This window comes from Cyprinodon tularosa, unplaced genomic scaffold (genome assembly GCF_016077235.1).
Source record: "Cyprinodon tularosa strain WSP-4 unplaced genomic scaffold, ASM1607723v1 ctg120, whole genome shotgun sequence".
NCBI lineage: Eukaryota > Metazoa > Chordata > Actinopteri > Cyprinodontiformes > Cyprinodontidae > Cyprinodon > Cyprinodon tularosa.
The window spans coordinates 2,201,992-2,228,039 of record NW_024038004.1 but is presented as its reverse complement, the minus strand read 5'-3'; the positions used below and the strand labels follow the sequence as shown (position 1 = coordinate 2,228,039).

General features: G+C 39.8%; 1 protein-coding gene across 4 annotated transcripts in view; it reads right to left on the bottom strand.

Annotated features, from left to right (window-relative positions):
- The window catches only part of pcnt (pericentrin), a 41,261-nt gene that overhangs the window by 13,096 nt on the left and 2,117 nt on the right, over nt 1–26,048 (bottom strand). For 2 of the 4 annotated variants that reach the window (XM_038273155.1, XM_038273171.1), the window contains 42 exons: nt 22,972–23,148; nt 22,484–22,627; nt 21,684–21,833; nt 20,721–21,598; nt 20,280–20,636; nt 19,345–19,714; nt 18,798–19,214; nt 18,496–18,711; nt 18,316–18,411; nt 18,061–18,204; nt 17,629–17,878; nt 17,467–17,546; nt 16,491–16,779; nt 16,080–16,180; nt 15,802–15,913; nt 15,505–15,631; nt 14,329–14,448; nt 14,183–14,249; nt 13,999–14,103; nt 13,803–13,914; nt 13,684–13,724; nt 13,313–13,601; nt 13,102–13,234; nt 12,036–12,468; nt 11,765–11,962; nt 11,603–11,674; nt 10,553–10,657; nt 10,112–10,264; nt 9,401–9,547; nt 8,019–8,179; nt 7,669–7,829; nt 7,341–7,522; nt 6,317–6,479; nt 5,995–6,237; nt 5,413–5,645; nt 5,215–5,322; nt 3,703–3,723; nt 3,168–3,404; nt 2,212–2,385; nt 1,945–2,097; nt 1,651–1,833; nt 564–1,562 (listed from right to left, as the gene is read on the bottom strand). In XM_038273155.1, coding sequence (XP_038129083.1) covers nt 564–1,562; nt 1,651–1,833; nt 1,945–2,097; nt 2,212–2,385; nt 3,168–3,404; nt 3,703–3,723; nt 5,215–5,322; nt 5,413–5,645; nt 5,995–6,237; nt 6,317–6,479; nt 7,341–7,522; nt 7,669–7,829; nt 8,019–8,179; nt 9,401–9,547; nt 10,112–10,264; nt 10,553–10,657; nt 11,603–11,674; nt 11,765–11,962; nt 12,036–12,468; nt 13,102–13,234; nt 13,313–13,601; nt 13,684–13,724; nt 13,803–13,914; nt 13,999–14,103; nt 14,183–14,249; nt 14,329–14,448; nt 15,505–15,631; nt 15,802–15,913; nt 16,080–16,180; nt 16,491–16,779; nt 17,467–17,546; nt 17,629–17,878; nt 18,061–18,204; nt 18,316–18,411; nt 18,496–18,711; nt 18,798–19,214; nt 19,345–19,714; nt 20,280–20,636; nt 20,721–21,598; nt 21,684–21,833; nt 22,484–22,627; nt 22,972–23,148 — 8,901 coding nt within the window. The remainder of the gene's footprint in view (nt 1–563; nt 1,563–1,650; nt 1,834–1,944; nt 2,098–2,211; nt 2,386–3,167; nt 3,405–3,702; nt 3,724–5,214; nt 5,323–5,412; nt 5,646–5,994; nt 6,238–6,316; nt 6,480–7,340; nt 7,523–7,668; nt 7,830–8,018; nt 8,180–9,400; nt 9,548–10,111; nt 10,265–10,552; nt 10,658–11,602; nt 11,675–11,764; nt 11,963–12,035; nt 12,469–13,101; nt 13,235–13,312; nt 13,602–13,683; nt 13,725–13,802; nt 13,915–13,998; nt 14,104–14,182; nt 14,250–14,328; nt 14,449–15,504; nt 15,632–15,801; nt 15,914–16,079; nt 16,181–16,490; nt 16,780–17,466; nt 17,547–17,628; nt 17,879–18,060; nt 18,205–18,315; nt 18,412–18,495; nt 18,712–18,797; nt 19,215–19,344; nt 19,715–20,279; nt 20,637–20,720; nt 21,599–21,683; nt 21,834–22,483; nt 22,628–22,971; nt 23,149–26,048) is intronic. The other 2 variants (XM_038273163.1, XM_038273179.1) reach the window with 1 other exon arrangement.

The window sequence follows — 26,048 nt, the reverse complement described above, 5'->3', positions numbered from 1 at the left end:
TCTTTTAGCTGTTGAACAATTATTTTAAATTTTATAATTCAAGAGAAACAAACCCGGTGATCTTGTTGGGACTGAAGTGAAATTCTCACACCACTATTCTGCAAAAGTTCACTACCAGCCACTGGTAGGTGGAAGCATTAAAAGAGTCAACACATTTAGAACCAGCATAACACCCAAACTAGCTTTAGGGATGACTAATTAAAATATAATCCTCTGACTGCAAGAGAATGGTTAAACATGTCTATTTCTCCAGAAAACTTCTTTAATAAATGTAACAGAAAATGCTAAATCCATCAAAGGCTCCTATTGGGATTGAAATTGAATGTGTCTGCAGCGTCCAGACATGCACCTGTATGTCATAAATAGTTTTAAAGATTTAAAAAAGTCTTCGGCAAAGCAAATTTCCTAGTGAAAAGGTTCCTAATGGCTCCATCTGACATTTATATTACCCTGGATAAAAATAAAAAGGTCATTAACAAACGGGAGGCAGCAAGGGGGGAAATCCTTTGAGAACGACAAGAGTCCTAATTGGTGCTGTTGGATTTGCGCTGTATCACACTCACCAGAACCTCCGTCTGAGCCTCCTCTTGGCCGGTTTCCTTTTCTCTCAGTTTAGCTGTCAGCTCCTGGATAAGGTCTCTCATTGAACCTACTTCTTTTCTAAGTTTTTCGATTTCTTCCTGGAGCTGACACTCTCTTCTCCTGAGCGCCTCCCGTTCTGCTGAAAGCTCTCCTTTAACGGTCTCCAGAGTTTTGATCCTCTCTCTTGCCTCAGAAACCACTTTCTCCATCTCCAGGTTTTCTGCTCTTACTTCCTGGACTTGCTTCTCAAAAGTGAGGCTGGCTTCTCTGAGCAACTCCATTTCTAGCTTCATCTCATGGTCCTTTGTTTTAAAAGCTTCAATCTCTCTCATTCGCTCTTGTACACTTCTTTGCAAATCCGAGATAACAGAGTTCAGGTGGGCTTTCTCTTTGCGCATTGCGTTTACTCCTTCGGCCGCAGCTTTCAAACTGTCCCTCTCCTCCTCTGACAGTTTTCGCTTCTCTTTCTCTTCCTCGAGCTCCGTCTCCCTCAGCCTGAGGAGACTCTGGGTATCATCTAACTTTCCCCTCTCAGCTCCAAGTCTCTTTCCAAACTCCTCCACTTGTGCCCTGTACTCTTCCTCCTGCATGAGCAACAAGCGCTCCAGTCCTTCTTTCTCTGCCACAGCGGTTTCAAACTGACTCTGAACGGCTTTGAGACGCGAGTGAAGAGAAGAGGAAGAAGTGGAATGCGTGAGGCTGATTTCGTGCTTCAGGCTGTTCGGACCTCCCCTCCTGTCCTGGAGGTTGTCTGTGTGAGGTTCAGGGCTGGGGGAAGGTGAGGGATTGATGCTGTCCCCATCCTGGGAGTCACTGACTTCATGAAGATTAGGAGCCAGGGTGGCGAGCTCAGCCTGCAGCGTGCTGATGACCTCATGAAGACGCTCCTCTTCTTCCTGCTTTTCTTGACGCACCCTCGTTATTTCAGATCTAAGATGCTCGACCTGAGCTCGCAGATCCTCCAGCTCAACCTCCAGAACCTTTGAGATAAACGGTAAAGAAAAAGCAAACAATTTCAGGAAGCCTCAGCAAAAGCCTTTCTAAGATGCAGAGCACAAGAATATGTACCCTGACTTTGCTGTCCCTCTCACTCTCCAGTTCTTGTTCAAGTTTTTGAATCTCGCAGTTAAGATGATCGATCTCCTGGTTTTTCTCCTGAAGGAGTGCTGCGGGGAGGGGTTCCTCCTCATTCACTGCTGCCCGAGTTTGTTCCTTGTTTTCATTTACCTCAGTGAGGGAGGAAATAGTCTCCTAAAAGTCACACACAGATCATTTACAGCTTCAATACTATATTGTAAACCAGTTCGAAAAAAGAAAACAAACAAAAGAAGGAGTCTTTTGTAAAAGAAAAGCAGTTCTTACTTTGAGGGTAGATATTTCCTTCTGAAGCTCCTCAACTTGTGCCACATTGTTATTGGTAAGAACTTCAAGCTGAGCGGTGAGGTGCTTCAGCTCAACCTCTTTTTGGTTTAAGTCCCTCTGCACATTTTCCAACTGGTTAAGCAAAACCTCAACCTAAAAGATCCAAACAGTTTAAACAAACATCCTAAACTTCCCATTTCCACCAAAGGGTGGCGCTGCAGTCCAACATCTAAATAATCCACAAAGCAGTTTTATAGAGTAACAGACCTCTTGCTCTTTGCGATGTAGATTTTCCTGAGCTGCATCCAAGGCATCTCTAAGCTCATCGGTGGGATCATGCGTGTTGTCATGGTAACAGTGCCTTTTCTCATCCAGTTTAGACTGCAAAGCTGAGATTTGGAGCCTGCTAGACAGCTGCTGCTGCTCCAGAGCAAGCTTATCCTGTAAGAAAAGGAGATCAGAGATCACTGAAAACCCATTTATTTCCCCTGACATGGAGCCCTGCCCAAAAACCTTAAACACATTCACATCTGTCACGTTTACAGCAAAAGTAGAAAGTAGAAAGCAAAATTTAAAATGTGTCTAGGTCTCATAATCAGCTCTTTACATAAAAATCCAGAGCAGTCATGTATATTGTATAGCAGATTAGCTGTTCTGGTCAGATGAGACCAAACTGGGACTTTTTAGCCTTAATAAGGAAACACCTCACATAGTGTGAGACATGGTGGTGGCAGCATCATGCTGTGCGCAGATGCTTTTCTTCACTGAGGGACAGGAAAGCTGGTTGCAGTAAATGGAAGGAAGCAAATGAAAAGACACATCTGGAAGAAATGCTGTTGGAGGCTGCTAAAGCCACTAAGCAAACAGCCAGAGCTACATGGGGATAGCTTTTATGCATCAAAGTGACGAGTTAAAAAAGTCCTGTCAAAAGCAATAAATGTAAATGAGAACCGGTAGGAGAAGAATGAACAAACAATGATGTTCACAGACCCACTGGCTACCTGTAAGAGTTTGTTTCTTGATGTTTTTCTTTATTTTTTTAATCAAGTCAAATTCCAGTCCTTATTTTTGCAAAGGTAGTTAATTTCCTATCACCAAACTATCATGCAAATATGACCCTGATAGACTATGTTGATATAGGTGTTTTTATGTGATGATATCATGATAAAGAAGATATTAAAAAGGTGGTAATAACTGGTGAGCGGTGAGGAAGCGGCTCTTACTTGTGTGAGCTCCTGTTCCCTTAGCTTGGCTTTGCGCAGCTCTTGCTCCATTTCGTTGACCGCTCTAACGCTTTCAGCACTGTTGAGGAGAGCTTGTTCCAGCTCTCGGATTCTTCCTGCTAGTTTGTCTATCTCCTCGTTGCGTTCTGCCAGATCGCGCTGCGCTTGTTGATTGGCCTCAAGTAATGAAGCATGGTCCTCAGTCTTATCTCTGATTAAAGCTTGTAGACTCTCCACCTGCAGGGAGACCATTTTTTTTTATCTCAAAATCAGAGTTTATGTAGAAAGTAAAAAAATAAATAAAAATGATGAGCAAATAAGCTACACAAGCCATTCCAGATTTGCAGCTAATGATAGATATAAGTTAAACCATTCCCAAGAGCAATAAAAATAAAGACATGCTGAAAAATTCTAACAGCTAATGATGGGGGAGAAAACCAGAATTATGTTAAAGAGGTTACTAAGGAATAAGGAAAATCATGCATAAGTGTCAGAGAAGCAATGAAAACAACTAGACTACAATTAGATTTCATACCTGCAGAAGCAAGTCGTCAAACTACAGCAATCCATTCAGCACAGGAACAAACGAATAGCAATAGTCAGGCTCAATGGCAAACAAAATACAGTCTGTTTTAATCAGTTATTAACTATATTCCAGTTGGAAAAAACATTTGTAAACATAAAATTTAAACCCTAAATCAAAGAACTTTAAGGTTTAGTATAAGAATTCAAGCCGATTTATTTGTAGGTTATTTCTGTTAGTTAAACATCAACCCAAATACAAAACTGGTAGAGATTCCTTATAGGGTTGTCAAAAGTATTGATACTCAAAAAAGTATAGATACCAAAATGTTGTATCCGGATACAATACTCATTTTTAAAAGTATCGATACAGTGCCACCACCAGTGGCACCTAAGCAGTCATTCATCTAAAGTGCAGAATAGAGGACATTGCACAGTCAGAACACTGTGTGATAGAATAATTCTGTGCATTTTTCAGTTTCAGACTTTTTTCTGTAACAGGTGCAGCTGCTGAGAATTATTTCTGTTTCTTAACCGGTTTGGCTAGTGTCATTGTTATGTGTGAAAAGCATAGCCAAGGAAGGAACACTTAATTTTAATTTTAAAAGTTTTTTTTATCAAGCTTGCTTAATATTGTGTACAGCATACAACCTTTATTGTATTTATCTATTAATGAAAATATTTCTAAGGAATTTTGGAGTCTTTGTTTTTATCCTTGTGGTATCGAAAATGGTATCGAGTATCGAATATTTTCCTTAGTATCGGTATCGAGTTGAAAAGTTTAACTAAAACTGTATGAAAATTAAATGTCAAATTAAAAAGCGATTCCCAAAGTCACTAATTTCACCAATGCTGAGCTAAGGCCTCAAAACAAGCAGAGATCGAGTTCATGTCTTAACCAGTTTCTATTATCCTCCACTACTCTTGTTAATCTTCTAAGTAAACTATTTATCAGCATGCAATTCAGCATTACATACCTGCTTCATTTTCTCCGTGAAATGGTTTGAAATGTATTCATTGAGAATGCTCAAATCTCAATGCAGCAGCAAACCCTTAGATGCATTTTCAGTACATATAAATCAGCAGCTTGAAGCAGTTTGATAACATTTTTACTGAGCTGGATGCCTTTCCGTGCTCCATTTAATTTTTTTTTTTTATAGATCTAACATTACCTCTTTGTTTCATCGATTTTGGTCTTCATTATTCTTTGTACCATTCAACAGTTAAACGAGCTAACAATCCTAGATAAAGCAAATTAACCTCGATCCACCTCCTGGTAGATTTCTGTTCTTGGATTGAGCCAATTCATTTGAGTCTCATTTCCTAAATAGTCACCTTAAAAAGTGGGTAGGAGGTGGACCAATAGATGATGCAAATCAAAACTTTTTGTTATAAAATATTCTGGATGAGATGCAGCCTTTGCATAGCTGAACATGACTAATACAACTAAGGTACAGCATGGAGATGAGGCGAGACAATCAACATTAAGCCAAATCAGAAAATGGAATCTTAGATTGGCTCTCACCTTGTGTGCCTTGTTATCTACATTTCCTGTCTGTCTGAGCTCGGCTTCCAACCTGCGGATCTCCTGCTGGAACTCGTCTCGCTCGTGTTCACGCTCCACTGCTTGCTCCTACACACATTAAAACAAATTATGTGAAAGGTTGTTCAAGATGCAAACAAAAAATAAAGCAGGATCAGATAACAGCCTGTATTAAGTCACCTCTATAAACTGTCTGTCGTATTTCAGCTGCTTCTCCAGCGCTTGGACACGCTGACCAAGGTCTTCAACGTGAGTCTTATGCTGCAGGTCTTTCTCCAGGCCTTTAGTTTCCTGATCTTCCAGCTCTCTCTCCAGGTTCCTGAGGCGCAGCGACAGAGACTTGTGGTCTTTTTCTGCCTGCCTCTGTAAGTCCAGCCTGTCCTGGGTCAGACGCTCCGTCTCTGCCAGCAAAGCTTAGAGAAGAAAAAGGGTAAAAGGTACAGGTTTTAGATTAACACAAAACAAGATAATATATTAGAGGCTGTTTTAATACAATCAACCACACAAACAACAAATGGCACAGCAACCTTACACTGCAAAGAACTCCCCCCCCAAAAACACACGGCCACATTTCACTCTGACCCACAAACCTGCGTCAGGATCTAAATTGAGCCAAAGGGCCAACGCAGAGATGGCATATCTGAGCACAGATATTACATAAGTGCACGGTCAGGCTGATTCAGTGAGGCAGTGCAGTTTTCTGCAGACACATTTTCCACCATCTTTTTCATTTATTCCAGATTTTCGCTCCATCCTGCTTACCTTTCTCTCTCTCTCCAAGTCCACCAGAGAGATGCTCCTTCTGGCGCAGGAGAATGGCGTGCTCCTCAGTCAGCTCCTGATACTTTAACCTGACGCTGTCTAACTCTGCACTTATGCCCTGCATCTTATGCAGCTTCACCTTCAGGCCTTCCAGCTCCTCTGCCAGCCTCTCTTCTTGCACCTCTTTCTGCTGCAGAGACTCCTCTAAGGCAGCTTTTTCAGCCACATAGCCCTCCAGAAGCCCTGGAAACAAAGAGCAGTTTGAATATTAAGACATTCTGCAAAAATATAAACAAGCCTTTAACAAAAATATATCGCTAACCCTCCGCCTTGTGGAGCTCCAGCTGGAGGCGACTCTTCAGCCTGGCCTCGTCATCCAGCTGCTTCAACAGGAGCTTGTGCTGTTCAAGAAGTTGGGTGGCATCTTCTCGACCCTGGGAGAACTTTTCCTCCAGAGTAAAATGAACACTGCACGTCTGCTCCAACTGAAGCATGCAGACAAATATGATAATCAGCTCTAGGTGCCCAAACTTTTGCTGGAAATCATTGAAAATGTGTAGAATAAAAAAAAATAATAAATAAAATAAAGCCTTTAGATAAATGTATTTTACTGCTGTAGCATTACACCTTGCAGGATTTTTTAAATTAACACAACAATTTCTGAAGCTAATAAAAGTTAATAGAGGCATAAACATCATGTGATGTGCATCATTATTACCATTATTTAGGTTTAAGCACAATGCCAAACATTTAAATAACTCAAAATATTTAAATTTGTAATCCACCATTCTTCATATTGATTTTGTTAAACTCAACTAGACTAACTTAAATAGAGTTCTTTGGTCGAATTTAAACAAAGATTTGGCTCTTAAGAAACTAAAATATGGAGGAGCTGTAGTGCTGTGGGACTGTGTCTCTTCTAGAGGACATAGGAACCATTTAAGTGGTATCAGCCTGATTAAAACTATTTATTTGTATAATGAGAGCACTGAACTCAAACAGGAGAACAAACCAGTATAGAAATGTTTTAAGATGCACAATAAACTCACCATTTCAAACTTTATACACAAAGATTGTGAGATAATACATAAGGTCAAGTGCCATTCTGTTGTCAAAAAGTAATTACACAAAGTAGCAATGATCTTTCTACTCGTGATGTTGTAAAACAACTTTCAAATCCTTCATTGCCCCTAAATATAAATTGTTCAAATTTAAAAGATGGAAAAGTAAAAGTATACATTTATCTCACTGGAAGGATTGGGAAAGAATCTGAGTGAATTTGAAGGCTTCTCTGACGTCATTTAGAGGCTTGCAAATAGCTCCATCCATAACTATCATCTCTTCACCTGTGTATGAGCTTGGTTGAGCAGATCCAGGAGCGTCTCCACTGCCAGACGTAATCTACTGCAAGCTTTAAGAGCTGATTCTTCTCCTCCAGGACTGATCTGGGAGTCTGTAACTAGCAAACTTTCACAGAGCGTTTGAGTCAGTTCCATGTCCTCCGAGGTCAAATCTGCGACTGAAATACCTATGAATTAGAAAACGAAAAAGTTTATTTAACTTTACATTAAGTGAGAAAAAAATGGATTCAAGCAGTTAATTCTTGAAAACACAAAAACCCGAATCATAAAGGTTATTCCAACCATTTAAATAGTATACGGACTAGCAACTGACCGGATTCTTGATCTCTATTCACTGCTTTATGTATCGTTTGCTCATTTCTTTGGAGTCTAGTGTTGATCTTTTGTCCAATCAGCTCCTCAGTAGCTATGACGCTGCGCAGCATCTCCATCAGCACTTTACTCATCTTTTCATTTGATTTGTACAGTTTGGTCCTGTGAGGAAAAAAAAAAGGTTTACATTGTTGGCATTTAAACTAGGATAACATTTGTTGGCATTGTGTTTTTAATCACATAATGGGAGAAAGATAAAATAAGCTGCCCTAAAGACAATCAGTGCTGGCATTAAAAACAATTTAAAAAAAAAACAGCTTGAGAGGAAATGTAAAATGACAAAAACCTTACCTTTCCTCTTTAGCATCCTGTAAGTCATCAGTGAGCATCTTGAGAAGGTTGCTCCCCTCCTGACTCTCTCGTTCCCTTCTTTGTAGAAGGGTATCCAGCGTCTCCATCTCTGAACGTTTTCCACGCAACTCCTCCTGCAAGCACCCGATTTCTGCTCGCAGCTGTAGGAGGGAAATGTTTACCAATTATTCCACTACCTAAAACAAAATCATACAGTTGATATAAATGCTGGGCTTCCTTCACTGTGCCTGGTAACACACCATTTGAGTCTGATGTGAACATCAGCTACCAGCAACCGTTTGGATATTACATTAGCATGATACAGTGCAGAATTCACCAACAATTCCTGCTCTTCAAACAGTCCTTTGAATGACTGACACAGCCATATTACAATGAAGATATCAATATTTGTTGTATCTCCTCATCTTTTATGTCCATTAGTAACTCTTTAAAAGTGAAAATGTAGAAAAAAATAAACTAGCAAAAACACATTGTTAAAAGCACACAGTATTATTATCACCCAGTTCTTAAAATTAAAGTGTCGAGTCAGTGCAGTTAGGTTGAACTTTAAACCATCTGAAAGCCAAATGCTCAGTAGATGCTACTCTTACCTTTTCAGTCTCCCCCTGTGGTTTCACCACATCTTCCCTATAGTTTCTACTTTTCCCTCCTTAGCTAATCTCAAGCAGCCACCTGGCTCAATAAAACAATGCCACTGCCATGGCAACAGCCTCCACCTCCTCTCTTAAAGCTCTCTATGCCAACCTCACAGAAACCAAAGTGTATGTTAATATTTTACTTTAAAAAGCAAAAGGTGCCATGGAAACCAGTACAAAACAAACTCCTTTATCGCCACGATAAAATGTCTATTTGGCAAAAACAAATAACAGATCCCTTGGATATATATTTACCGTATTTATTTATTTTTTAATAGTATAGCACCAAACCACCGTCAAACAAATTAAACCAAATGTTTCACAAACCTTTAGAACAACTGAATAGGAATTAAAAGAAAACAAACATAAACCTGTGCTTTTAAAATGCCCCGTTTTCGAAACCCATGCTTTATAATTTGAAATGTCAAAGAAGCAGTGTAAACCCATTCGAATCAAACTACAGAATGCTGATATTTATCCACCTATAAATTATTATAAGAAAAAGAATAAAAAGATTAGAAGTAGAAAAATGTATAGAGTAGATGCCCCAATAGTCAAATTTTGAAAATGTATTACAAAAAATCTAATAAACTCACTCATCCTCACTGTTCATTTAGTAATAATTTAGAAATGTATTATAGTGTTGATTTTATTTCTAAATTAGAAAAAACAAACAAACAAACTGTGCAACAGCTGATGGACTTTATGTTCAAGTGTTTTCAGTACCTGGGTAACTACAGCATCTAGTTGCTGCAGCTGGGTGGTGAGCTGGCTCATTTTGCTTGTGTAGCTCTGTTCCTTTTCCTGTTGCTGAGATGTCAAGCTCCGCCTCAAACCTTCGAGCTCCGCCTCTTTGCGTTCTTCAAATTCAGTCTTTAACGAAAGAAGCAATGTAGGTCCATGAATATGAAGATGCAGGGGGGGAAAAAAAAATGTAGTCTTCCCTTAGATCTTAAGCCATCTGACTGAGTAAAAATCTCAAATAGTCAACATGCTTGATTTAAATAAGAAAAAAAAAAACAATAAAAAAACAAAACACTCTTTCCTGCCTTTAAACCTTTAGCATTAAAAGTTTCATAACCCCCTATCCAACCTATTTATCTGCTGTTTAGATGAATGAATGGGCACATGTTGCCCAGAAGAGCAGAGATTGAGACTGGAGACAGATGGAGGTCGATGTCTCTCCACACATTATGGTGGGATTATGAGAAACTGGGTTTGAGTAAAGCTTATATGGGACAGAATCCAAGGGAACCATCAATTGAACTGGTGCAGCTGGAGCTTAGAGAGAGCATCACAACAAGCACACAGCTCTGGATTATCTTAACGTTACATAATATTTCCAACAAGAATGCCACATTCGAAAAAAACAAACTTCATTTTAAACATTTCTGAGATTCTTCTGTTTCATCTCTAACCTAACAGCTTAGTGTTTACCTTGAGGTGATTAATCCTGTCCTGAAGTCTCTCTTCAGACTGAACTTTGAGAAGCTCCAACTCTTTTAGGAAGTGCTGCTTTTGTCTTGCTGCCTCTTCTTCAAGCTCCCTGCGACAAGCCTCCAGTTCACGCTCAGAGGTTCCCCTCAGCTCCTGCAGTTCCACCCAGTTGCAAAACCATAGTTTACAGGCGATAACAATTCTAAAGCTTTAAAGAAAAAAACTAAATGGACCTACTGAGCAAACATGCCATTACAGAGGATAAACTATGTTTTAGCGTAATCTCTGCTCTAACTGGCTGAAAGAGTCACCAACACAAGACCGTAATGTCAACCATTTAAAAGCATTCACATTACAGGACTCTGGGTGCATAGATGATTGTAAAAAATGCATTTCTCAAATATTAAGATGATGTCATGCTCTTTCATTCATAACACGCACCTGAAGCTGATTTTGGTGCTGTTCGATAAGCTGGTCCTTCTCAATGTTGTAAGTCTGTGAGACCTCCTGCAGGGCAGTGCTGTGTTGATGCTCCAGTTCCAAAACCTGAGAGAAAAAACAAAAACAATATCAATTACAACAGTAACTAGTATTAATGATGTTTTCGTGAAATGGCTGCTTGAAAAAATCTCAAATATCATTAATCATTAGGGGGATCCTCAGGAATGTGTACTCAGTTCCTTGTTCTTGACTCTTAATATCGATGAATAAAAAAAAACAAAACAAAAGAGCTGGTCACCGACTTCAGAAAAATCTGTAGAGAACCAGAGGTGCAACATTTCTGCAGGTAGAGCAAACTACAGCATTCTTCTCAGAAGGAAACCACTGTTTAAAAAAGTTCATCAAAAGAAACAGTAAACTTACAAAGAGAACTTCAACACTATGTATGCAGACCTTCTACCGGGGGAAAGTTATACAGTCCTAACAAGCATCATTGAAAGGAAAAAAAGCTAAACTGTACTAAACTATACAACAAGAATCTACAGCCTATGCCCCTCAGGTCATGCAACATCTCTTCTTTCCAGGTTCTAGGATCTCCTCTCGGATTTAAAGGAAGACGATAACAAGAGCAAACACATTCCACTAACCCTCTCTTTCCTTTGACAGAAGGTACTAGAACAACTGTGATGGCCTACCTGAGGAGACACCCTCATCCTAGCTCCAAATGCATCAGAGCCAACACTGTCCACTAACTTGTACTGTTCTGCACCTTTAGCCCTGCCTAATATCTGCACACCACTTTGTTATGTAAAAGTGTGTAAAAGCTTTGTGTATACAACTACTTGGTAGTAATCTCAATGCACATAAGCTCCCATCCATTTTGCGACATCTGTGCACAATCCACATATCAACATATCTCTTCCTTTAAAATAGTATTTTTTTTCTTCTCTCCTCTTCATCTACATTTTATCTGTCAATGACTGACTCTAAATTTCATAATCTAACTCAAGATTATTTTTTTTGCATAAATACATTTAGGGGAAACGGTACCTGCTGCTTCAGTGTTTCCAAGGCTTTGCAGTGTTCTTTATCTAAAGTCTCTTTTTGAGCAGACAGCTCCATCTGCAAAAGAAAAAATATATTTACTCAAATCAGTATTTTTTGTATTTCTTTAACACAACGAGCTTCAGTAATGAGGCTGTATTTTATTACCTTGTGAACGTGGGTAAGCTCAGCAGCCATGGCCTTGAACTTCTCCATCTGTACCTGAGCCAGCTCCCTCTTCAGCTCCTCCCTGATGGACAGCTGCTCTGCAGCCTGACACTCCATCAGCTGCTTGTGCTCTGAAGCCTTGGAAATCAGGTCCTGGTGATGCTTCTCTTCAAGCTGGTTAATTTCATCACGCAATGCCTGGAAAGAATTTTAAACTATGAAGTAAAAATATTTTAAAATATCTAACTTCAACAGTCCAACATTTACTTACTTGAACTTCTTTTAAGTAGGTGGCCTCCAAAGTGTCCATATTCCCCAGCATCCTCTTTTCCAGCTCATCCCGTTCTTCCTGGTGTCGGCTAACCAATTCCGCTTCCAAAGCCTCCAACTGCGCCTGACTGGTCTCCTGAAAAGCAGCTTCCAGTTTAGACTGGAGGGCTGATTCCAGAGCAACAAGCTCAGCCTTATGCTTATTTTCAAGCTCAATAAGCGTAGCTGCCAGCTGATCTCTGTGACAGGCACTGAGTGAATCTAGCTGTGCTTTGTGTTTGGCATCCAGTGCATTCATCTCTTCTGAGTGCTTGTTTAGGAGCGCTGTCCTCTCATGTTCGAGCTCAGCTTTATGTTTATCATTCAGCTCTGCCATAGACTTTTCATATCTCTGAGCCCAATGGTTCTCCAAAGCTGATTTATCCTCTTGGAACCTGGAGACACAGATGGTAAACCAAGGTTAAAGGACAGGAGAAGAAAGTAGATCCCTCTAATATTTAAAGGAGGAACACCTGGCAACATGTAGTTAGTCAGTGCAAACCAAGTTTGAATTTCCAGATAGAGCCCATCTACTAAGGTAAATATTTAATGAGCTAGAAAAAAAAACTTAATAATGAAGATTTATTCACCAATGCTTAGATTTTATATTAGTTTATAAATGTCTAGTTAGTTAATGGAGCAACATATTATATTGGTAATTAGTAGTTTATTACAAAATCACTTTAGTAACTAAATCTAATGTAAATTATCCAGTTTAAAACAAAAATAGCAGCATTGGGATTTTGAGACCGGATATATTTTCTAACAACATTCCTGTCCTTCCTTTTATGCAATTTAAAGAATTTACCCTTTAAAGCTATCACTTTTGAGATAAAAAAATACATTTATCGGATACTGATGTGACCTATTCATTAGGTGTAGGTTTTAACAGTGAGATCCAGTTAATCAGTTATTCATAACTTCTAATTTAATACTAATGTAAAACTTTATTTTTTCTTATATTAAATCTTAAAAGGCTAAGTAAATGGTAGACAGCAAAAATTTCGATAGATAAAGCCATGTCAGACCTTTGCTGTGCCAGTCGGAGCTTCTCTTCACTCTGCTCCAGAAGCTGATTTCTGAGCTCGTTTATTTCCACAGCCATGCAGTCCTTTGCATTTTGCAGCTCGTTGTCATACTGAGTCTTTAGATGCTGTTGGCCTGGAAGACAAACTTTTTAAAAAAAAAAACAAAATATCTGAAATGTAATATCCATAACTCATGTATAAGTTAGCTCACTTTTATCATCATCGTCCAGAGCAACTTCAAGGGACTTTCTCTTCTCCCGTTCTTCATCCAGAGCTTTTTCAAGGCACTTCTTCTCCCTCTCAAAGTCTGACCTCAAAGCAGATATCTCGTTTTCATGTTTCCGTTGAAGCTCTTCTCTCAGTTTCAACAGATTATCCTCACCGAGATCGGATTTGTGCTGTTCACTTAGGGCAGCAAGGTTGTTCTCAAGGTTGTGGATGATAGCCGTCCTTGTCTGTAGCTCCTCAGTGAGATGCCACAATCTCTGTTCTATCTCAACCTGATTATTTAGAAAGAAAACTGAAATAAAACCAATGATGCTGATAAAATGAAAAGCATATCTTGTAATTTTATTTTCTTACCTCCACCTGCCTGTCTGCCTCCAAATGCACTCTTGTAAGATCTACAAGAAGATTTCCTTAAGGTTAAGATCTAAAGACAACAGTGAGCATTAATTAGTTAAAATGTAATTGTGAGGTACCTTGCACATGACTCTCAGAAAGCTTGGCTCGGAGTTGCTCCAGTTCAAGGGCATGACGGCTCTTCATCTCTTGCAGTTCTTCATAGTATTGGTCTGTGAGGTTAGAGCGCTCCTGAGAAACAAGAAAGAAAGTTAAGAATCTAAGAACTGTGACTAATGAGTCTTTATATTACAAGGATATAAAATGGTCCCTGACCTGCTGCAGCTCTTCTTTATAAGAAAGAGCCAAAGAAGATTCTAGCTGGGAAAGGTCCTTTGCATGTTTCTCCTCCAGCTCAAGTCTCAAGCTCTCCAGGAATTCCTGCATCAGACAAAATCAACAAAATAACGCATCTTGCAAGTGAAATATTAAAGCATGAGTCTTCAAAATGTAGTCTTACAGTGTGACCAGTAGGTCCGTCTTTTACATCTTTGTCCTCGGCCAGATCGTGATGCACGCCACTGAAACTGAGACCAAAGAAATGAATTGCAGGCATTTCATAACTGCACAGAGGGCATCCTCCTATACAAAGGCTAGCAAACATACCAGTCATCTGCAGTTTTCATTACAGATTCCTCTAAGGCACTTTCCACTAGCCTCAGCTGGAGCAGAGCTATTTCCTCTTTGTAGGTCTCCTCTGAGGCGTGCAACCGCTTCTCGAAATACCTAAAGAAGCATGATGACAGCATCCCTGTTAGTAAAATCAATCTAACTATAAAGAAGGCATGAGCTGTTGTCTGTATTAAGATATAACAACGCTTAAAAAATGCTAAAAATATTGGAGGATTTATTATATAGCAATATTTGTCCAAAAAAAAAAAAAGTTTTTTTATTATTTGTCGCTAAAACCAGATTTTTACAGTTTTGCATTTCAGTCTTTTAAATCAACTATAATCAATGACAGGTTAATTATTATCTAGAAGTTATGTATGGGCTTTGTGTATGAGTCTTAAATTTCTATGTATCTAAATTTTAAATAATCCCCCTACAGAATGGATTCTGAAATGTGATGAACTGTCCCTTCCTTTGTGAAAAGACATGGTTGTTGTTTTTAAAATGAATGTCAAAGAAGGAAAGAATCAAAAACATCTTTCCATAGCCCCCCTAATAACGGCTGGCCAAGAGTGAAACCAGATGGTTACAGATTTTAAAGAGATAATTTAGTCTCCATGAACTTGACACATATAGAGTGGATGAATCATTTAAATGGATATGTACTTTTTCTTAAAATGCCTTGCCCCCCATTTTACTTTTGCATAAATTATCAAAAAGGCATAAATAAAGCAAAACCCCCAAAACAGGTTTCTGGATTAAATGCATGCTGGGATGGGGAGACACATTTACTTCCTCTGATGTTGGTTTTACTGATTTTAAATTCAGAATGTTGGGGATCTGTTGAAAAATATTTAGGTTTAATAAAAAAAATAAAATAAAAAAAAGGCAGTTGCATTTTCTTGCACTTGTTAAACAGACAAGACTACTTTTAATGGTGCTGCTGTTTGATGTGCCTAATCAAGAAGGAAGGAGAATGATACACTCTGACTCATTTGAAACTATATTTAATTAATTTTACTGCTTCCAAAAGATTTCAAAACTTTTATAATATTTAAGCAAGGTTCTAACCTGCATCACCTAAGATCAGCTCATTTTTTAGTTGACTTTTCTTGTGCAAGTATTGATACTGATTAGTGTTAGCCCCAGTGTGTGTTTATGTTCTCATACTTCCTGAGGTTTTCCAGCTCAGTCTCATGCAGCTCTTTGATTTCTTGTTTCTGCTCACTGAATTCCGTCTTAAGACGCTCAATGTCATCGACCTGAGATGTGCGTGCCATGAGCTGCTCCTTCAGCTCTGGAAGATCACAACACAGACAGAAGAGTCTTTAAACTGTACTGGTAGCACAAACACTGGTTTTAAAATGTGCTAAAAATGTTTATAGTAGGGTTACAGGGAAGAATAACAAGGCAAATGGAAAATTAAAACACGGTCCTGCAGATGTCAGGTTGCTATAATGATCTTACCTCCCAGCTCTTGACGGCTAGCTCTCATATTTTCCAGCTGGGTCCACAGCTGACCTACTTCTTCTTCTGAGCTCTTTTTAAGCAAGACTTTCTCTTCCTGAAGATGCGAAACCTGAAATGGAGCACAAACGTATTTTTATTTTATTAAAAGATAAGCCAGATTATTTGAATGCAGATTTAGATGGCCAAGACTGGCAGACCTTAGGACAATCAAGTTGTGTTATTAAGATTAGAAATGAAATGCAACTCGAGCTTAAATCCCTAGAAAGTAAACAGACCTCCAGCTGCAGTTGTCGCTCTTTTTCCTCAAGGTGGCATACTTGCTGCTCTTTCTCCTGCAGGGCTGTCTCCTGACGAGAAACCAACTCCTGCAAAGAACCTAAGAATTCCCAAAAAAATAAATTTATTTTGGTGTGATGGAGAAAAAAAACCCCAAAAAGACCAAATCATACCACAATGAAAGAAAATAAAAATAATTCTGTATGTCTGTTATCATCTGTTCACATCCGTACTTTAATAGAGGGGTTACATTTAACATTATTCTACAAGAATTGAAGCAATATTAATTTAATTTAGTTGGGAACTACAAAAATAATTTAGGTGAATAGGTGAATGTGGTGTAAAGGCGCTCTGGATTCCCGCGACTTAAGGCGCTACCCGATTACAGGCCATAGTTTGACAGAACTTACCGACAGCAGCCTCTTTGTCGGCCCAGGCTTGTTTCAGGTCTTCCTCTAGTTTCTGAACCTGCTCCTTACTGGAAGTTTGCTGCTCTTCTAGAGCGGCCTTGGTCTCATGCAGTTCAGACTGGGTCTCAGACAGAGCAGCTCTGGCATCTACAAGAGCTCTGCTTGTTTCTGTCAGGGAGGCCTGGGTGTTGATCAGCTCTGTCTGGGCAGCATTTAGACGGTTTTGAATCTCTGACAGAGACCTTTGGCTGCTTGTCTCAGCTTCTGCCTCCCACTGTGCCTTTAGAGCCTAAAAATAAAAAGAACCTTACTAGCGTTTAAATAAAAGAAACGATGAGTGATATTTGCATGTCTTATATGTTACAGCTTCAGTGAATCTTAGTTTTTGATGAACAAAAAAGCGGCACATAATTGTGAAATTCAAACTTCAATATCATAGCTCGCCTATGTTTTCCAATCACTCTACATTAATAAACCTGCATAAAGTTTTGGACAACTAAATGCTCCCATACGTGACCTATAATAGGCTAATTCAATCAGACTACATTGGTTTACAATTAGAGTTTCTGTAGAGAGAAGCATGGGTAAGTAAACATCATGTTGGTATACTTTTCTTCAGAACGAAGCTAAATAAAAGTAAAAAAACAAGCAAAGATTGTTTGGAAATGCAGAAGATTTGGAACTGCGGGAGGGATTTACAATTCTGCTTGAGATAAATACAGCTAGAGCTTCAGTGGTTTGCAGCTCAGCATTCTCAGCATAGGACACACCAGTTTGTACATGTAAAGATGGTAGAGACCTAATGTGAAAGATCTTTAGCCGTACTAACAACTGAAGGCTTTTGTAGCCTAAATGTGCACCACACGCCTTGAACACTATGTAATTTCCAAGTCACAAAAATGTGTTTTCTGTTGTTCTGCTACGTCAAGTCACAAAAAGATATTAGTTTACAAAGCACAAAAATCAAACGCGTCACCTCTATTTCTTTATCTCGTTTCTCCTCCATTGAAGCTCTCTCCTGATCAAAACGAGTCTCCCATTGCTGCTTCAACTCATCTAAACATTCAGAAAAACATTCAAAAATAAATCCCTGAATGAAAACATTGACAGAGAGGTGTTTTAGTTTGTATATACGTACCCATCTCTAGTTGGTGCTGCTTCTGCAGCCTGTCTTGTTGTTCCTGATTCTCTTGTTTGAGCTTTTCCAGGTCCGACTCATGCCGGGCTTGAAGAATAGCCCTTTCCTGGGTGAACGTCTCCTTCATGGAGGCTTTGAGCTTACTGATTACTTCAGCTTGCTCTTTGCTTGCTTGTGAAGCCTCCAGCTGAGATGTGTAAACGGTGGTCAGGCTCACACGTAGAGCTTCAAGTTCCAAGGTCTTCTGGGCCTGAAAAGAGTTTGTACAGCTTAGAGGAAATAGCAGTACTACCTACTGAATGTTCAAGAGACTTGAGCACCATTTGTAGTTTTTACAAGTTGCTCAAAGGCCATATTAAACCAAGCTTTAAAATGTATGAAATTTAAATCTATATAGTTTTTTCAATTGAAATTGTAGATTATAAAATCTACCTGAACCTCCTGCATCTCAGCCTGGTGGGCAGCTTCAAAGCTCTCCCTCAGCTCCAGGGACACCTCTGTCCTTAGCTGTTCAAGCTCCTGGTTGTGTTTGGCTGTCAGCTCTGACATGATCCTCTCATGCTCCCTCTCAGTCACCTAATAAAAAAATAAAAAAAATTCATAAATAAAAGAACGATAAAAAGTCAAATTTGTGCCAGGAGAAAAAGAAAATATGATTTTGGATGAGCCAGAACAACTGACAGATACCTCTTTGATGAAGCTGATTTGTCGCTTGTGCTCTTCCTCCATACTGACGCGCTGCTTCAGCAGCTCTGTCTCCAGGTGATCATTCAGTTCAGAAATCTAGATCATTTAGAAAGAAATATTGACCTTATAGAAGGATCGGAATCCCAATCTGAAGACATTAATTCGGTTTGTATATCTTACCTCCTGCTGATGTTTCTCAATCAGGTTACGTACTTCCTGCTCATGAGAAGCTTTAAGTCTTGCTGTAGCTTCCTCCACAGCCAGGATTTGCTTTTCAAGGAGAACCTTCACCTCCTCTTCCTTCTCCTTCACTTTTTCCACCAGCAAACGTTTGGAATCAATGAGCTTTTCCTTCTCCTGCCTCTCCTCCTCCCATTTTTCCTTCTCTTCAGCCAACTGTTCGATTAAATTGTGCATCATATCAATAAACACAGAAAAAAAGTGATTCAAAGAAAAAATAAATGTTAATGCACACATCTAACCTCTGCCTCCTTAGATTTAATGATGTTTTCAAACTGTTCCAGTTCCTTCTCCAGGACCTGTTCCATCTTTTTTATCTGTTCGTCCATCTGCTGTTCTTTCTTCTTCTCCTCCTCCCTCTGTTTCACAGACTGAGCCTGGGCCTCTTCCAAACAGGCCAGGTTTTCTCTCAGAGTGTGAATTTGCCCTTCCAACTCCCTTTTCTCTCTCTCCGCAGAGTCTAGACTGTCCTGGCTCTTCAGCAGCTCTTGCTGCAGATTGTTGGCTTTAGCTTGGAGCTCCAGAAACTGAGTCCGAGTCATTTGCAGCTCTTCTGACACAGCATTGAGCTCAGGTGTCTCCTGGCTAAGGAGGATCAATGTAGCTTTCTGTTCCTTCGTTGTTTCCTCTAGTTCTGATATCAGATGGTCACCATCGGCCTTGAGATAGGAAGAAAACAAGACTACATTTAATTCACAGAAATTTACTTCACAGCAGTCTGCTTTACCTTGAAATCATAAGCATATTGGTATTCTTAATGAATCTGGGATGCCTTCTGCAGTGACATACCAGTGATGTTTGGATCTGGGTATCAGTCGGGTCAGAAAGGTCTTTGGTAGAATCTGCAGGCTTAGTCTCCATCTGCAGCTCCTCTTGGCTTTGAGGAAGCAAAAGTGAAACCTCTACCTGCTTCTCCTCATTAATTTCCCCTACAGATTCATCTGCATACTCTGATAAATTGGCAGTAAATTGAATAAGGGGGGTTTCAGAAGTTTGTCGAGTTTCATTTCCCCATTCTTCCATTAAGACGTCTTTGTCGTCACAGTTATCCTGCTTATGAGCTTTCAGGTTCATCTCCTCCTCAACAAGTCTTCGCCTCTCCCGCTCTTCTTCGAGTTCACCGAGAGCTTCCTGCAGTTCCTCTGTTACCAGGGCCCACCTGAACAAATTGGGTTATTTCAAAAAGCTTAATACATTCAGAGTTTAATAAACGTGTATAAATGGATTAGATCAGCTTTTTCTTCTCTACACATTTATCTTGGCACAAATTGGCTCTGTGAATAAAAAAGCACGTCTTGTCAGGTCATAACCACATTGTAATATCATGATTTAAAGGACATAATGGTAAAATGGATGAAAAATTACAGTTTTTAAAAACTAAATCTCAACGGCCTGTTAAAAAAAATAATTTTAGGTTAATCCTGAAGAAAAAAAAAAAAAAAACCCACAAAGTTGGACGTTAAGAATAAAACATTCAATCAGAGGCAAAAGGAGGAACTTATACAAGGAGCTGATGTGTGATGAATGAACCTGAATCTAGGAAACCTTTTTTTTTGTAAAATAAACAGTACATCACTGTCTTTTCCACTTCACAATCATGCTCTACTTCACTTTAGTCAAACAAGTTCAAATAGTCAGAATGCTTGTTAGACAGTGTGCAGAGTTCTTAACATACTTCCATCTTTTATGAGCTTAGATACACAAAACAAATCACTTTCCATTACCTGCTCCGTGCCTCCTCCAACTCCTCTGCACTCTTCCGGACTTCCTCTCTCAACACCCCCAAGTTGCGCTCCTTCAGAGCTAGCTCCTCACGCAGCTCCCCACACTGCTGACTCAGCAGCTGTTTTTCCAAGTCAATCTCCTCTAACTGCTGCTGCTCGGACAACTGACTCCACTCCATGTCACCTGCAGTTGAGCTGTGAGGCCACAGAGAGACTAAAAGTTCACTGGAATGGCCGACCTCTGGGGCGCTGTGCTGTGAGCCGCTGATGTTCTGAATATTGTCGTTCTGTTCACAGATGCGGTTTGAAATGGACAGCAGGGGCTGATCACCGAAGACTTCACTGTTGAGCTCAAAGCTGTTCAGATAAATAAAGAGAAAAGTTTAGTGCCATCATGCATAAAAACAACAACTAACAAGAAAACTCCAGAAATTTAATCACCTGCAGTCTGCAGATAGGTCCAGCTGACTAGGTTGGTCCAAAAGTTCACCTACCACTGAAGACTGGGAGTGTGCAGGGGGTATGGAGGACAAGTATCGATCCATCAGAATATCTCCTTGTAGAGATGTATCCAGATCTCTCTCATCAGGACCAGCTTCCAGATTGGCTTCAGCAATAAAAGCAGCTTTGGTTTGGTTTTCTCTGTTCTTAGAAGCTTTGAGTCCTTCCACCTCTTCCTCTCTCCGCTTTAGTTCCCTTTCACTCTTATCTAACAGCTGCCTAACATGATCAACCTCCTCTCTGAGCATTTTCATCTCATCTTCAAGTCTCTTATTTACTTCCTCTAGAGTCTGAGAACAAAAAGCTGGGCTTTCATTTTTAAAATCAGACCTTCTCTCTGAGTCTTCTGCCTCTTGCAGCTTTTTTCTCAGCTCCAGTATTTCTATGTTTAGCTTCTCCTTCTCCTCCTTGTACTGCTGCATGACAAGGCACTGGTTTTGGGCTTGGCTTAACTGTGTCTGGAGGTTTTGGAGTTCTTTTTGCTCCTCTTCCCTCCCTTGCTTCTCCTCCTCCAACAGTGAAAGCACAAGTTGGTTTTTCTCCATCTCCGATTCTAGTTCGGCACGGATACGCTGATTGTTCTTCCTCTCTTCTTCCAGCTCTAACATCAGATTGTGTATAGCAGTGTCCACCTCAGTCTCAGTGCTGAAGCCTTCAGGGCTCTGCTGGGAGCCATGACCTGCATTCTCTGATCCCTCTGATATTCCCTCTGTAGGCCTGATGTTTGTAGTTTTGGAAGAAAGGTCATGGTGGTGCTCTGCAACACCAAAGGCTTCAGCCCCAGAGTGACCTTTTATCCGCAGGAACTCCACACTAGTCTGTTGGGGAAAAAAAAAAATACATGAATCTTTGGAAGGTTAAAAATAACTGGATGTTAAAGTTCCCCCACTGTGAAGTTCCTACCTGCTGGAGCTGTTTCTGCAGAGCCTGTATCTGTCCAGCAAGAGACTGAGCCTCCAGCTGCACCTGGTCTCTACTTGCAAGGGCGTCCTGCAGGTTATGGCTGAGCTTGGCAATTATTTCATTTCGCTTTTCAACAGCCTGCTGCAAGAGCTGCAAACACAGAGTTCATACAACTTTAGAATGGACAAATTTCTCTATTGCACAGATGCACTGTGTCTTTATTGCACTGTGCATCTGGGGTACACAGTGTTTGCTTTAGTTACCATAAGCCTGAATAGAATATTTGAATATGATCAAACTTACAGTTATAACCAAAGCCATTAAGGCCCAATTTAAACTTAGTGTTAAAGTAATTTTATTAACATGTCTCCTCTGAATAGAAGATATTTTTTTAAATGGTGAAGCCATTCTCTTTTGAGTATAACCTTCTCATTTCTAGTCAGAAAGAAACTTATCTTCTTCAGTGTCAATAATTTCAGGCTTAAACCTATCAGGAAAAAAAATGTATTTTTAACATATAAATCCTATAAATAAGAAATAGATCCTATAAAGCACTACCTCTGAGGAGGGTTGTGAATTCAAAGCACAGTGTTCCAGAAGTGCAGGTTGAATAGCATGAGTGAATATATGAACAAACAGACTCTTCATGAAGGTGGGAAAGGAAATTAATCTGTAAAATACGATCTCCATTCCCACACTTGCTGTCTAGTTATAATCAAACAGTAGTGTTATTTCCAGACCTGGAAATTATCTATATAACTTTAAAAGCTGAACTTTTAGCATCTTGCTGTCTGCAATACCTTGAGTTGCTCTTTGCCAGTGAGTGTAGCTAGTTCCTCTTCTCTAAGGTCTTCCACAGGGGAAAGGCTTCGGTCCGGAGAGGAGAAGGACTCCTCTTGTTGGTCACATTGCTGATTTTCTGATTGCTCAGAGTGTGAGCCCCCCTTTATAAAAATAAACATGAGAAAAAAATTAAAAAACATTCATAGATCACATAAATTATGTGCTAACCAACACCTGATGTAGACTGAACAGAAACAGAAGACTAAACAACAAGGAAGGAAAAAAAAAAAAAGCAAATGATGCTTCAGCTGAACCTGGTCAGGTTGCTATGACAACAGGCCCTACGGGTAATGCAATGGTTAGTGACCCAGTTCTCTAAAGTGTATGTTCAGACAGAACCATGAACAGCATGTGAAGGAACAGAAAGACCAGACGATGGATAAACTTGTGTGATGTGCAGGAAATAATTTTATAAAAATTGTTAACCAGTTCTACCCCATCATACCTCACAGCTGGTCCTGCTTTCTAGCGCTGTAGCGCCAGCTGACGGCGGCGGGGCTTCTACCCAACGGTCTTGCGTCGAGCAGTCATTCTTCGGGACAGTCTGGCCCTTCCCCTTCTGCGTCTTTTTCGTCGCCCCCGCACCGTCTCTTTTCGCCCGCTTCTTTCTGAAACTAGCAAGCTGCGCAGGAAGGACAACGAGAGGTAGACGGATACATAGGTCAGGAGTACAGAGCACCACCAAACAACTAGCATGGTAAAACTCAAGAGTGAAAAAAAAGACACAAAACACCACCAAAAAAAAAACAAACTCAGTCTAGATTTGAACTAAATCAGAGCATTGTAATTTTAGACATTCAGTGTTCAGAGTTGAGCTTAAAATGTTTATAGAAAAGAAAGAGAGCCCATTTTCAAGGATCTGAAACAAAGCAAGGAAAAAAGTCAGCGGATCAAGAAGAAATCCCAAACTTGCACCAATAATAGAGAACAGTATAATCTGCTGAGACAGCCAAGTAATAATGTGAGTATGCTAAAAATGTTTCAATCTCCGGAGAACTGAACCTCCCCCATGAGCTGAGGAGAATTTAATGAGTCAGAAAAATCTCAGCAGATCAGAAACAGAGCACTGTAAGACAAAATAAAAAAAGTACAGTTACGCTGCAGTTTTTCCTTTGGCTAAACTTTTATGAACATATTCCAGTCTTCTCCGAAACTCCTTAAGATAGATCTCCATAAAAGCACTATTCCAGATTAAGCCATGTTATTTCTGCAGGATCATTTTTGCTGTAAATTCTCTTCAATCCACTTCTTATTTCCAACACAGGCTCCATCCTATCTGCCATCTCTCTCACAGCCATCTCTTCCTTTAGCAGATTAAATCAGATCACCACAACAGCCTCTGGCCATGCTGTGCAGCAGTAACTTAAAGTGGACTGATGACATATTTTCTTGCAGACGGGTCAGAGTTGCCCTTTTCCTCCCTTATAGGATCAGTTGTTTCATGGTCCTGATGTAGATCCTGGCAGCCTGCTGAACCCTCCAAACTAGATCACCATCCAGAGCACAGAGAGCTGCAAACTCCTCAAAGATGATGGCATACGTCTAGACCAAGGATAGAGGGTGGAGACTGGGAGATGCATTCACACGGAGAGGAGGAGACAAAGCTCCATGTGTGGTGAGCTGCATCAGAGTGTGCGTGCTCAAGTCAATCTGAGATTACACGCTCGCTGGAGACCTACTTGTTGCTCTGTGCAATGAGTCAGATACATGATGCATGATTTCACTGCATGCGTGTCAGTGCTTCAGTTGGCCAAAAACCACATAGTATGTTTTGTTTTTTATTTCCCATGTACCAATAATCAGATTCAAATGTTCAGGTTTCCCCCCCCCCCCCCCCAAGCCTCATTTTGATCTAATGTAATTCAATACTAGCAAGTTGGGTTAATGTTAATTCATTAATCAGTTGAAATCCCAGCCACCTTCCAGCCATATTGATAATTAGTGTTTCTACCTGCCACAGAATATCAGATCTCAAAAAGACATCAGGCAGATGAGTTTTGTTTAGCCCAAGGCCACTTCAGCACCGCTGAGAGTCTGACTAAGCAGCTAGCTGGAGTCTCTCTCCACTAAATATAACCAACTATAAACAATGCCACTAAAACATGCATTGACACTGACTTAAAGGAGGTCCAGTCCTTCCACGAATCCTTATTTGTGTTCAATCTTTGCACATGCAGCTCTTCCAATGTGGTGACGTGAGAAAATTTTGAACAACTGACAGCAAAGCATTACCATAGCAACACCCCCTGTGTGAAACACCAGCATAACAAAGCTCCTGTAAGCTTTTAGAGCCACTGCCCCATCTGATGGCTTTCAACAAGCATTGCAGTGGTTAATAAAGAGAGGCTTCACATCACAAAAGTGGAAGCTATCATATAATATAGCAGAAAAGGATAAAATGTCAAACCAGAAAGGCAAAGTAAACCTTCTGCATGGTCGAAGTATTCACTAATATGTGATGGCAATTAATCTCCAGAGCATAAACCTAAGACTGTTTTTGCTAAATTAATTAATCATTTAGATTGTGTGCGTCTATTAAATCATAACAAGCATTTTACTTTAACCGGGCTGTCCCGATCCAATATCAGAAAATCGGTCTGATAGTGATCAAAAACTGAATATCTGAAGAGATCGACCAGCCTCTAAAATCCCTGATATCAGAAAGCTTATAGCAAAACCGCCCTTATATTTAAAATTAACGTAACTCTTTGGTAAGTAAGTAATGGGTCAGTTGTTCTCCTACCTGATGTTAGGTATGCTTCTCTGAAAGAAATACCACTTGCTCAAGCCTTTATTTTAATCATTCCACATTATAAAATAAGTACTAAAAGCATGTATGATTTATGTTGATATCGTATTAGGTCACTATCGGTATAATCCTAATACTCAAATCTGCAAAATCTGTACCATTTCATAAACGAAAAAAAAATTGTATTGGGACACCCCTAAATTTAACTAGTTAAATTCATTTTCATGAGAATTCAGAATATATGTCCAAGTAACCCTGCTGCTGCACACTGAGAGCCAGCAGAGAGAAAGATCTTACTTTTTCCATATGTTTTAAATACAGACAATGGTGGCTGTTTCATGAATCTGTAATTTATTTTTCTTTATTTTGAACTGAAATTTCATTCAATGAAGAGCATCGCAAGTAGCAGTGTGGAAATTAAAGGAAAGCCACCTGCCACTCTCAAAAAGCAAAAGATAACAGTCCGAGTCATAATAGCAATATTTTGATTTTGTTAACATCAATTAGACTGGTTTGCCAGGATTAGATGGCTTATTTGTATCAGAGCAACAATAAGCCATGATAATACACCTACTGGCTACCTGGGAAGAATGTCTGACTGTCAGAACAGCCAAAATTAGCTTGTTAGACTTATCACTCTAGAAAGAAGCAGAATTCTTCCAAATTTGGAAGGTTTTTGTCTGGGTGATCAGCCATGTCTCTGGGAAACCACTAAAATTATGCACCAGCAACAATTTAAAAAATAAAGCAAGTTTGAACGGCAATAAATTTGG